A 12,325-nucleotide genomic window follows, 5' to 3' on the forward strand; every position below is an offset into this window, starting at 1 on the left:
CCCAGAAGGGAAGGGACTGTGCCAAGGATCTGTGGAAATAAGAAGATTCAAACTTTCAGAAGAGAGCTCACTTAGACTGTGGCATGACCAATGTATAGAATGTAGTCATTCCATCCAACATGAGCAGGGTATTATCGAAGGATTTTGTAGATTTAATTGTTATACATTGTCTCACTTGCTAGGTGAGCCCCATCCAATCAACTGGAAGGCAGGAAAAGCAGAATGGAAAAAAAAAAATAACCAAGAACTAGTAGCACAATTTATTACAGACAAATTAATGATGCCCATTGTTCCACTGTAAATTAAGGAGGGTGTATTGACCACCTACCTTCTAGTGACCAGCTGCTTTCCCTTCTCTCTATGGCAACAATGTTATGCTTTTCTGAGCACAGTGGGATAGCCTTCCTCACCTTTCAGCAATCACTCTCCTTAAGGTTTCTTTTCTACCTTTGCCCAAAATGCACAGCTAGGCTATCACTGAAGAGGCTCCCACTCTTTCCCCTAAGACTCTCAGTCTTGACCAACTCCTTAAGCCATCTCCGGACAAGACAAACTCCTTTCCCATCACAAGTCTGCTCTCAGCAAGCATGCCATTAAAGTTCCAGACAGTCCCACAGGTGCAGATTAGGAATCGCCCACCCGGGCCACTACTTTCTAAGGCTGATTCCCAGTACCACTAACCATTTCCCCCCAGTTTGCCCTCCCCGCCCCCACCCCTCCCAGTACCTTGCCCAGAGAGAGAAGGTTTACTCATTTTGTGAAGAAACCAACATTCAAGTTTCCTTGGGGTCCACGGCGGCATCAGCTACAGGTGCTCTCCTTGTGGGCTTCAGACCCCCTGCTCTAAGTGTAACCATTGAATATGCTGTGTGCTGCAACTGAATGAGGACACAGGTAGTTCTTGAGCTGTCAGTGAGGGACACTGAAGAGGCAGGAAGCCATAAAGTAATATGGGATTAACTGACTAATGAAAGCAAAAGTGAATGAGGGATAAAAGCTAGGTAGAGATGGGGCACAGAAAACAAGGGCCTCCGCCTATCAGAGATTACTGTCCAGCCAGTGCCACAGGAGAGAAGGATGCGTTGGAAGGTGCTGTGTCCGGGACTGGCCAGAGACAGGGGCGGAGCCAGCGCCAGAAGGTAGGGCCGGTCCCAGGGCGGGGCCGGACCCAAGCGCGAGGCTGGCCAGCTGCTGGCCACTGTGGCAGGGAGCTGCCGCGAGTAGCAGGGTCAAGAAGTTGGTGGGCTGCCACGCCGAGCTTCGCGGGCTCCTGCGCCCACGCCAGCAGCACTCACTTGCCTGGAGCCATGCCCTCCTACACGGTCACCGTGGCCACCGGCAGCCAGTGGTTCGCGGGCACCGACGACTACATCTACCTCAGCCTCATTGGCTCTGCGGGCTGCAGCGAGAAGCATCTGCTGGACAAGGCATTCTACAATGACTTCGAACGTGGGGCGGTGAGAATGAGCGCTTGGGACCGACGGCTGGCAGCAAAGAGCGGGAGGGCGGCGGGGCAGGACAGGCAGGCACCTGAGAACTGTCTGTCCCAGCGCGCCTGAGATCCTTTGTGAGCGCATCTGGGAATCTAATGCAGCGCCAGAGTCGGTGCATGCCAGGGCAAGTGAGGCATCCTAGGCTTCCTGATGACTCGGGTATCTTAAGGGACAAATGACTTCCAATGTGGGGGACTGATGTGGCTGGCCTCTTATGTGAGAGAAGGCACAAACTTTCACCAACAGGACCCAGAATTTGTGAGAGGCCCCTTCACTAGTGAGTTCTGAGGTCCCAGTGCCCCAGAGTCCAGTACCACTGCAAAGCATAGAAAGCCCTGTTCGACAGCTAGCCATTTTGTGTAGACAGTGTAAGTCCAGGGTAAGTCAGAGATCCAGGGTCAGGAGTCAACTTGGGCTTAATCACTCTTCTATCCCTACTGTGGACCTCCGTTTACCAAACTGAAAACTGGTCCATGCGTCATTGGGGGGAGCCCAGTCCCATTTGGGGTCTAGGAATGAGTCCAGGAGTTGCCCCCCCCCACACTTAGGTACCCTACATTTCCTGCACCCAGCCCCAGTGGAGGAATTTCAAGGAAGGAAGATCTGGCCGAGCAGCCTTTGGAAAGACTGTCAGCAGGGTGCGTGCGAGGGGACACTTCCTCCCTGAGTATTAACTTCTGAAGGAAAAAAGGAAGAAAGATTTCCTTTCTTCCCTCCAAATACAGACTTTGGAGTCTGGCAGCCCCACACAGGCACTGTGGGAGACCATTCCGTTTGGATGGCGCTGGTGTGTAAAGTCTAGCCCCATGACTTTCTCTTAACACAGGCAGGTCATGGTTTTCAGTGACCCACTAAGTGCCTAGTACATCAGACTTGATCAGTAAGTGAGTCTGTAATAGATAGGCATGCTGCAGACCCTTGGGGTGGGGGTGGGGAGTTCTTCTTCCTTCTACTACCTCCAGATCCTAAACTAGGCTTAGGTTTGATTTTACCAGGCTGCCTTCTTATCATTTAGTTTACTATTGAGTCGACCCACATGAACTTGCTTAGAATTAACCATTTGTGATAAGCACAATGACAATTTCATATGCTTCCACTGGATAGTTCCTAGGGAAAGTTCACTTCATATCTGTCCAGCCTAAACCAAGGAAATGAGAGTTAAGCCCTTTTCTGGGTCCCAAACTCTAAGCATGATGCTTACATCCCTATCCTGGGACCTGGTACTTTGCCCTGATTAGCAAGCTTCTAACCAGGCTTGAACAAGCAAGCTTGGGTGTTGACCTCAGAATGGCATCTTTTGCCCAGTTTCACCAGAGTTGGCCAGAGAATGGTGCTGCCAAAGACCAAGCATGGCATCCGTATGGGATGCTGACACCCTGTGCAACCTCTAAAGCACTTGTGTTTATTTTCAGTAACTGGGGCTTCTCCCAGTATACAGGGAGAAGAGAAGAAAGATTACTTTCTCTTTTTAAATGGACTGCAGGGGGCTTCTCCACAAATCTAGCTATCAGTGGGTTCAGTCTAGGTGCGGCACAGAACACCTTATGTGTCATTTCCTCCAGGAGAAGAATGGCAATGTGGCCATCATAAATGACTGGACAGGAAGAGGCCTGTCCTGTTCATCATTTGCCTTTCTGTCCTGCCTCCCAACCTGAAAAGTCATTCAGGTGACATTAATTAAACACCTTAGCAAGAACCCCAGAGGCAAATTTCAGGAGAGATTTGCATACATATTTCCATTGTGGGGAGGGATCCACAGCTCAAGTGAACTGCTGTCTTCTGGCTGGATGCAAAAAGAGCCTTAAAAAAAGAAAAAGAAAACAGCCTTTGAGAAAGTTCCTGTTGATGCAAAGTTACTACATACTTTGTCTTGCACAGTCCAGAGCCACTTCCTCATTCTGTGGCCAGTGTATCTTTAAAGTCCAGATGTCCCTTTTGGGTAAAGGTAGAAAAGAAACCTTAAGGGAAGTGTTAGCTAAGAAGATAAGGTTATCCCACTGTTCTTAGAAAAGTGCCACATTGTTTCCATGAATAGCAGCCACCGTGAAGGCCGGCCAGTCACTTCCAGCACCCCTTCCTAATGTACGACCGAATAATGGTCAGTGCTAACCTGTTTTAATAATTCCACTATTGCCCATCCCCCATTATTCCCACATGAGTTCTGTGTAGGGATTCGGGTCAGGAACCTTTGCAGATGGGATTCTCCTGAGAGTCAGGCACTCAGTGTTTCCCTGTTGAGAACCCAGATGGAACAGAATGGCTTTGTTCCATAAGCTAGTCCAATGTGGCACAGCTCTAACAAATCTCGAAATTTTGAGTGCATCTTAGTTGGCTACTTTAACTGCTCAACGGTACTTTGAAAAGCTAAGGATAGGCTGTCCTGCTGAGTATATGGTTCTTGAACATATTCAGTACATGTAAATTCATCTTACAGGTAATATGCTTCTCAAATATATCCAACAAATATTCTTATATTTATAGAGAGTACATTCTATAGTACCTCTTCATGAGGAAGGGAATACTGATGGGGAACAAACATTTCTTTCTTCATCAGCCTTCATATACTAGTTCTCCCTCACTATCCATCTCCCCTACCTCTGCCCTTCGTCCTCCTCTTCTTCCTTCCTTTATCCCCCAATGGTCAATTTCTCTCCCGCTGTTCACCCTCCAAGCTCTCCTTCCTCTTCTACTTTAATGTCCCTTACCTCTCTCCTTCAGCGTCTCCTAACTGCAACCTCACTTTCCCACTTCGGTCCCTACATCCTCTTGACTACTGCTCCCAGTGTTCTCATTCTCTGCAACTTTTGCTCTTCTTATTGCTGCCTTTTGGTCTCTCATTCCCTCTGCCCCAGTCTCTCTTTTGCCCTCCAGCCTCCCACCCCCTTCTCTGCTCTACAGCCTCTTCCTCCTCCCACCAGTTTCTCATACCCCATCCAAGATGGACAGCCAAGTTGGCCATGCAGTCGCTCCAGGAGAGATCCATTTTCTCTTCCATCCATCTACAGAGAAGTGATATAACTGAAGGTGGACAGTGCTTGAGGAATACTGAGTTGTCCTCTGGCAGAGATGGAAGTGTAAATGAATAGACGAGTGTTTATAAAATGGTGATAGAGAGTTCAGAGGCTGATCAACACCATTTTGCTGAGATATTCATATACCACATGATGATGTTTGTGTCACAACAGTCCACATATATGATGGTGTCCTTATAAGATTATGACAGAGCTGAAATTTCATTTTTCCTGGAATATTCAGTATGTTTAAACACATAAATACTTACTATATGCTACCTAATGTATTCAATACAGCAATGGTCAGTACATATATATTACTTAGGGGCAATTGGCTATACCATGTAGCCTGGGTGTGTAGTATGATATATATCTATGTTCATGTAAATATACACTATGACAGAATTGCCTTACACTTCATTTTCTAGAATGTATCCCTGCCACTGATGTACGATTGTGTTTCGATACTTTAAAATTAAATATACAACAGAGTTGTCCTGACTTGGGCTAGTGAACTACATTCTTCTTGTGTCTCTCCCCAGCTTTCTGACCAATGCAGTGGCATCTCTGTCTTGAGATCTGTGTTCTAGCCATGTCCTCCTCTGTGTGAATTCCCTGAATTGAGAATATTGTTCTGCCAGCTCCCCGTATCTGAAATCTCCTGCCCACTCCTCTCTGCTCTCTGTACCTCTGAGGTGGTCAGTCACTCACTAACACATCACTACCTGCTCTCTGAGTCTCAGATACACCTGTAAAATGGAGTGACTGTCCACATCAACATTTACATGTGCAGCATTTCCTGAGCACCTGGACCAAGCCCCCTTTATAGTGTCCACCATAAAGAACTCAGTATGTCAAGGACATAGACAACACACTCAACCATAAACAAGGACAGAAAAGGTCAGCACATTTGGTGGCTCCACATGCCCTTCTGAGGCCTTCTTTTTGTGAGACACCACCTATCACCCTGTATTTTCCTGGAGGGAAGCCTCTCTCTGCTTTCTGTGATCTTGTTCTAAATACACTCTGGAACTCTAGACCCACAAACAACATACTTTATCTCTAAGACTTCTGGGGTTCTAACTGAACCCCTCAACTCTTGTTTATCTCCTGTCACATCCAGGCCTGAGGGCAGAGCAGCAAGGTCTCTGGGCTGACAAGAGATAAGCCAGACTACAGGCCTGACCTCCATCTTCTTTGGAAGATCCTACCGATTAAGTCCCTCTAAGATTGCACAATGGTCTCATCCAGTGCAGTTCTGCGGTCCCCAGCCAGGTGGAGTTAAGGACCTCTAAGGTCCCATTTCCTGTGACTATACTAGAGGTGTGCTAAAGAGTCAGCCTCCCCTCCCCCAGAAAAGCTACTGTTTCTGTATGTCTGTCTTTTGTTTGTTTTGTTTGTTTTGTTTGTTTGTTTGTTTGCTTGCTTGCTTTGTTTGGTTTGGTTTAATTTAGTTTGGTTGGATTTTTTTGAGACAGGATTTCTCTGTCTAGCCCTGGCTGTCTTAGAATTGCAGCTCTGTAGACCATGCTGCCCTCGCACTCACAGAGATTCATCTGTCTCTGCCTCCCAAGTGCTGGGATTCAAGGCATGCACCACCACCACCCAGCTGCTCAGTGTCTTTCTTACAGGTCACCAGTTGTAGCTGCATAGATGGCCTCAAAGTACATGGCTTTCTCCTCAGATCTTTCTCATTACTTTAGAATGGGTGTCTTCTCTTCATTCACCCCTGATGTCATCCTTCCAACCCTCAAGACCGTCCTCTCTAGTCTCTCAATGCCACAGGAAAACCACTTCCTCTGAAGCAGCTGCTCTGGGGCTGGGTCCAGGCATTCTTGGTGGCTGCCCTTTGGTCTTGACCACAGGCTGACTTCCCTCTCCTCTGCATGCACTATAAATAAGTCCCTCCCACTGTCCCTTGTCCTTACAAGAGTTCCCCATCCACCAAGTCCAGGGCTTGAACACATAGAGTGTTTCTCTCACTCCACAGGCACTTGGAGCTATGAATGAATTGCAGTGCAAAGGGATGGCTCAGGCTGGTCATAGCTAGTTCTAATATATATACCTAGTGGACTATGCCCTTGGAGATGGTAGCTACTCAAGTATCCCGCCACTCTGATTTCTCAATGATGCTGCAAGCCAGCTGTTATCTCTTCTTAAAAGATGAAGAAACACAGCTGGGGTGATACTCAGGCAGTCAAGTGTTCACCATGCAAGCACAAGGACCCAAGTTTGATCCTTAGACCCCATATTTTTTTAAAAGCCAGTAATCCTGGGGCTACATTATAATTCCAGTTCTGAGACAAAGGAGAGAGGCGGATCTCTGAGTTTTTCTGGATAGCCAGCCTAACCTTCTTAGTCAGTTCTAGGCCAGTAAGAGACATTGACTTGGTGTAGGGGGTGATAGTGCCTGAGGAATGACATCCAAGGTTGCCCACTGTCCTACACACACACACATCCTCATATGTACATGTTTGAGACTGAACAATATTCCATTGCATTCATATACACTATATTCTCTGTACTCATTCATATGAATACTCGTTCATATATCTTTAGCCAAGATTCTTAAGGAATCTCTTCATTAATTTAGGTAGCCTCACCTCCTGCAAGACCCTGGACCCTAACTTTACACAGATGGGCTCCAGTGACACAGGAATGTCTTCAGCTCAAAAACTGATCACATAGAAATAGAGACAAGAGTCACAGTCCGTAGCATCCAGGAAGGAGTAGGGGTGGTGGTGTTGAGAGTAGGCACCAAAATAAAGTTAGATAGGAGACATATGCTTTAATTTTTCATGGCACGGTACAGTGACAATAACTCATAATGATTTTTGTATATTTCAAAGTCTGAAGAGAAAATTTTTAATGTTTCTTAGATGGGTATTTGAGGTAACAGAAATGTCAATTACCCTGGTTTGCCAGTGTTTTTTCTATACTTATATGGAGAGGTCATATCGTACTTCACAAACTTATGATTATCATCAGCTATAAAAATTAATTATATAGAAAGAAAAACTTCCTTGTCCCATTTTAGATAAGTCAAGCTTGGGAATTAAATTAGCAGAAGCCAAAAATAATAGGAGAAAAGTGGACAAATTTGCCTAATGCAGCAATGCGTGTCATATGTTACTTAAGACCAAAAGAAAACTCACAAAGGCAGTGGGAGTCCACAGCTTACACACTAAATTGTATGGAAAACATGTGATAAAGAAAGAGAGTTAGGCTAGGGAAGTCAGATGGAGTGACTGGATGTTTGAGGTGGCGAACCGGGTCTAACTGTACAGGTTTCTGCTTTCCTTCTAAGGAAGACCTTCTTCTCATGAAGGCAACCGTTAGAATGATCTTGAACTGCCATTTTCTATCACTTAACTCAAGTATCTGCTGTGCTAGAGCAACACATTGAGGAAGGAGGGTTGTCCACAGCATCAGTATTCAGGCCCAGGAGGCAGTGGTGGCTGATTGTCCTGTTTTCCTGCCCAGGTGGACTCCTACGATGTCACGGTGGATGAGGAGCTGGGCGAGATCTACCTAGTCAAAATTGAGAAGCGCAAATACTGGCTCCACGATGACTGGTACCTGAAGTACATCACACTGAAGACACCCCACGGGGACTACATCGAGTTCCCATGTTACCGCTGGATCACAGGCGAGGGCGAGATTGTCCTGAGGGATGGACGTGGTAAGCTGCTTGGACCCCTGACACTCGTAGGCTTCCTGGAAACCAGAAAGTCTCCCTTTCTCAGAGAGCTCTATTTCTGGGCATGAGAATTCCCTCTTGGGTAGAGCACACCTCTGTATCTTGTTCCCTCATGGGAGATGAGATCTTCCTCTGCTCTAACGAGCTCTAGAGCAGAGTTAATAGCCTGAGGAGTCAAACCAACTGTGGCTTCCCTCTGAACACTGTCCTGGAAAGGTGGGGAGACAGGCCACTAGGTAGTGAGAGCCTCTTAACAGGCACCTGTGACAAGAGTCCTGCAAATGGGGAGCGCTGCTGGTTAGCACATGGCCTCCTAAGCCAAATTCTCTGACTGTCCTCTCTAAGACAGGGGAGTGGGGAGGTGTTCAGGGCCATAGGACCCCTCCTGAAGGCCTGGACACTAAAGGTTTGGACTAAGATTGACAATATAATGCCAGCTCTAGGGACCAGAGGCAAGCTGGAGTTCACTACCCCCTGTTTTATTTGTTTGCTTTGAAACAAAGCCTCAGTTTCACTACATAGCTCAGGCTGGCCTTGAACTTTCAGTTCTGCTGATTTAGCCTCCCAAGATCCTAGATATGCAGGGTCCAACTTGGTACTTCCATAAGAGGCCATTCCTTTTCAGACCCCACTCCCACAGAGGGTAAGAGAAGGAAGATGTCAAAGGTCAGCTAAGGTTGTTTGCACTCCCCCCTCACCTTCCTCTGAGTGACACCCCTCACCCCCTCTGAGTGGCACCATTTCACACTAGCTGCTTATATGAATGGGTCAAACTAAGCCTTGGCAAACTTCTATCTTGTAGTCGTGACCCTTGACTTCGCTTTCAGTCTGCCGACAGCCACTGCAGTGAAGATGACTGCTGATGCTTATGACAGCAATGAGCACCTCTCAGATAAGGATCTTCTGCCGTGGTTCATCTTCACAGTTGGGAGGGGCAGACAAGATGAGATTGATAATTAAACCACCACCATTTTGATAGAAAAATAAGACAGAGGGGAAGAAGAAGGGGAAGAAGAGGAAGGAGGAGGAGGAAGAGGAGGAGGAGGAAGAGAAGAGAAGAAGAAGAAGAAGAAGAAGAAGAAGAAGAAGAAGAAGAAGAAGAAGAAGAAGAAGAGGAGGAGGAGGAGGAGGAGGAGGAGGAGGAGGAGGAGGAGGAGGAGGAGGAGGAGGAGGAGGAGGAGGAGGAGGAGGAGGAGGAGGAGGAGGACAATGATCCTCTAGGGTCCTTTGGCTCACTGTCCTTGATGTTTAACTTGACTTACACCAAATTCTGGGAAACCTTTTGACTTGGATACTTGAGTTTAGAAAGATTTTTATCACCCCTCCCCCAAGCTCAGTGGGACACCCCACACACACACTCACCCACTCGCCCACAGATCGCTTAAGTCATCCTGTGGCTAGAACAAGGAAGAGTGCTTCTCTTAACCCAGGGTTTAGCAGGCCTTAGAATCTATTTTCTGTCTGCCCCACCCAAGATCTCAGTGGGGAAATCTTTTCTGCCTAGAGAGTCTGTAGCTTTGCACAGGAACATGAATGATAACACAGGCAGATTAGGATGATTTGAGGAGGTGTTGAGAGAGGGACTTCAAGAAGGTGTGAAAATGTTCAGAGGGGCCATTTCTGTATGGAGGGTCGGCAGTTTGGCCAATCCTGATGAGCTGGGAGAGAGGAAGAGTTTGAGAACAATGTAGTAGGATGGCATTTTAATAGCCTCTATCTTATGAGTCCATGCAGAGCTGTGACCTCAGTAGAGAAGTGGACATCCCTGGAGATGAGGAAAAGCAGAATGGAGAAGACACAACAGCCCCACCCTCACCACACACACCTCCCCTCTGCTCTGTCCCCAGAGCTAACTCTAATAGGAAGCCCATTGATGATATCCATTCTTATCAGCTTTATTGACAAGATAAAATGGAAAGGGAGTCTTCAGGGACACAATCTGGCTGACAACTTCCATTAACCACAGCTGGTAACCGACCATCATAGCTTTAATCAGTCGTTTAACTTGGCTAGCGATCATGTAGGTCTAGAACCTTGGAAGGGATCTGCCAAGTACTTGGTCTGTGTCCTGTGTGCCATTAACTCAATGGACTGCAAGCTTCACCTTGAAGGTGGTTCTTCTCCTTCATGGCCTCCGTCTCTGCATAACACTCCATTTTTAAGGAGTCTCACAACATGAGGGACTCAGGGTAGCCTCATTTCTTACATGGTAGCTCACTTCTTTCTTCTTCTTCTTCTTCTTTTTTATTAGATATTTTCTTCATTTACATTTCGAATGCTATCCCGAAAGTCCCCTATACCCTCCCCCCCCCCCCTGCTCCCCTACCCATCCACTCCTACTTCTTGGCCCTGGCGTTCCCCTGTACTGGGGCATATAAAGTTTGCAAACCCAAGGAACCTCTCCTCCCAATGATGGCCAACTAGGCCATTTTCTGCTACATATGCAGCTAGAGACACGAGCTCTGGGGGTACTGGTTAGTTCATATTGTTGTTCCTCCTATAGGGTTGCAGACCCCTTGGTAGCTCACTTCTAAGAGGAAGTATTCCAAGAAACAGAGAACAGATGCCACCAGGATCCAGGCCTGTGCCTGGAACCAGTATAGTGTAACTCCACTGCCCAACCTTGAGGGGAAAGAACACCAAAATATCTCAATTTAAAGAATGCCAAAGGATTTGGAACCATGATTAACCTGCATGGCACAACAATGCCTTGAACAATGTGGCAAGAAGATTTCCCACCCCACAAGTGGCCCCATTTCCCACCACTGCTGGGGGCCTGCTCAGCCTTAGAGGAGCAAACTGGGGTGGGCCACAGAGTTGGATGAAGGCCAAAACACTGATGATCTCTGGCCTTGAAGCCCTCTCTCTTGAAACCCAGCACAGTTAGTACTATCAAAAACAAGCTCAAAGCAGTGTCTCATACTCATTATAAGCTCAAAGCAGCAGTTTTTACACGGCCTGGTCTTACCATAGTGCACACCTGTGGCTTCATCCTTGGACCTGAATGTATTTCCTTGAACCCAAATTTGTCTCAAGCCTTATTTCTCTTTTTAGCATAGTTATGAAAGCTCATTGTATGTCTTATTATGCAGCCTTTACTTGCTATTATGAGGAGTGGGTACATTCTATTCTTGATTCTAACTTTATTATATCTTTCTAGCAAAACAACTTTCTTGGAACCTTCTTCCTAAAATTATTTAAGTCGGATCATGAGTTCTATATAAAATATAAAGTCATTCATTCATTTAAACAGCATTAATTCATGAAAGTCCATCTTCATGTTGATCTGCAGGAAATTTGCCCAATAGCGTGCCCTGATGCCTGAAGTTGTTAGACTGTATAATAGTGACAGGAGCGGTGTATCATTCGCAAGAAGCCATTCTGCGATGAGTCTTTTGGGACTTCACCTCCCAGAGCTCACCCATCGCAAACCGTGCAAAAAAATCAGTAAGCCATCTCCAGGAAAGTCATCCAATAGCCTTAGCCCCTCCTAGATAGCTTCTGACACGCCACATGATGGCCTACATCTAGTATTTTACCCCTTCACCTCAGTAATCATAAAAGTGATAGGACTACCAATGTGGTCCCAGCAGCTATAGCATATGTGTGTACAAATGGTTCGTTCCAGAGCTCATTTGAGCCCCTGGGGATGGGTTCTGCCAGACTCAGTTCAGAAGCAGCTGAATCTGTCATCCTACTGCCTGGGAAGTCCCATCCATTATTAGCCGGAGTCTCATAACTAGGGAGACTGAGTCAGTCTCTTGGTTCAACTTGTTTTGAGTTCCTTGGAACTCTATTCATACCAAATGCAGGTTAAAAAAATCGTCTTAGAGTCAAGATGTCCAAGGAATATTCTGGCCATCTAAGGCATTTAGCAAAGAAAATGTCAAATGTTCACAACAGTGTCTAGCACAGTCATTGACAATAGGCATTGCCACAGTTTAGACTCACCTCAACCTCAGGGCTATTGATCCTGCTCTGTTGTCTTGACCCTCCCCTTTGGGATCACTTCTATACTCGAGGCTGGACATACAGTGACCTAGAGAGCTCTGGGGTTTTCTGAGAACTGAGGGGAATGGGTCTGCTGTAAGGGAAACGAGAACTGAGAGTTGGTGCCTGGG

General features: G+C 46.6%; 1 protein-coding gene across 1 annotated transcript in view; it reads left to right on the forward strand.

Annotated features, from left to right (window-relative positions):
* Positions 1-1,167: 1,167 nt before the first annotated feature.
* Positions 1,168-12,325, forward strand: part of Alox5 (arachidonate 5-lipoxygenase) — a 47,539-nt gene continuing 36,381 nt past the window's right edge. Inside the window, exons 1-2 of the mRNA XM_021165878.3 lie at positions 1,168-1,457; positions 7,988-8,186. Of these exons, the coding sequence (XP_021021537.1) occupies positions 1,308-1,457; positions 7,988-8,186 (349 nt within the window). The 5' untranslated portion in view covers positions 1,168-1,307. The remainder of the gene's footprint in view (positions 1,458-7,987; positions 8,187-12,325) is intronic.

This window comes from Mus caroli, unplaced genomic scaffold (assembly GCF_978045245.1).
Source record: "Mus caroli unplaced genomic scaffold, Mus_caroli_1 scaffold_7, whole genome shotgun sequence".
Classification (NCBI taxonomy): Eukaryota; Metazoa; Chordata; class Mammalia; order Rodentia; family Muridae; genus Mus; species Mus caroli.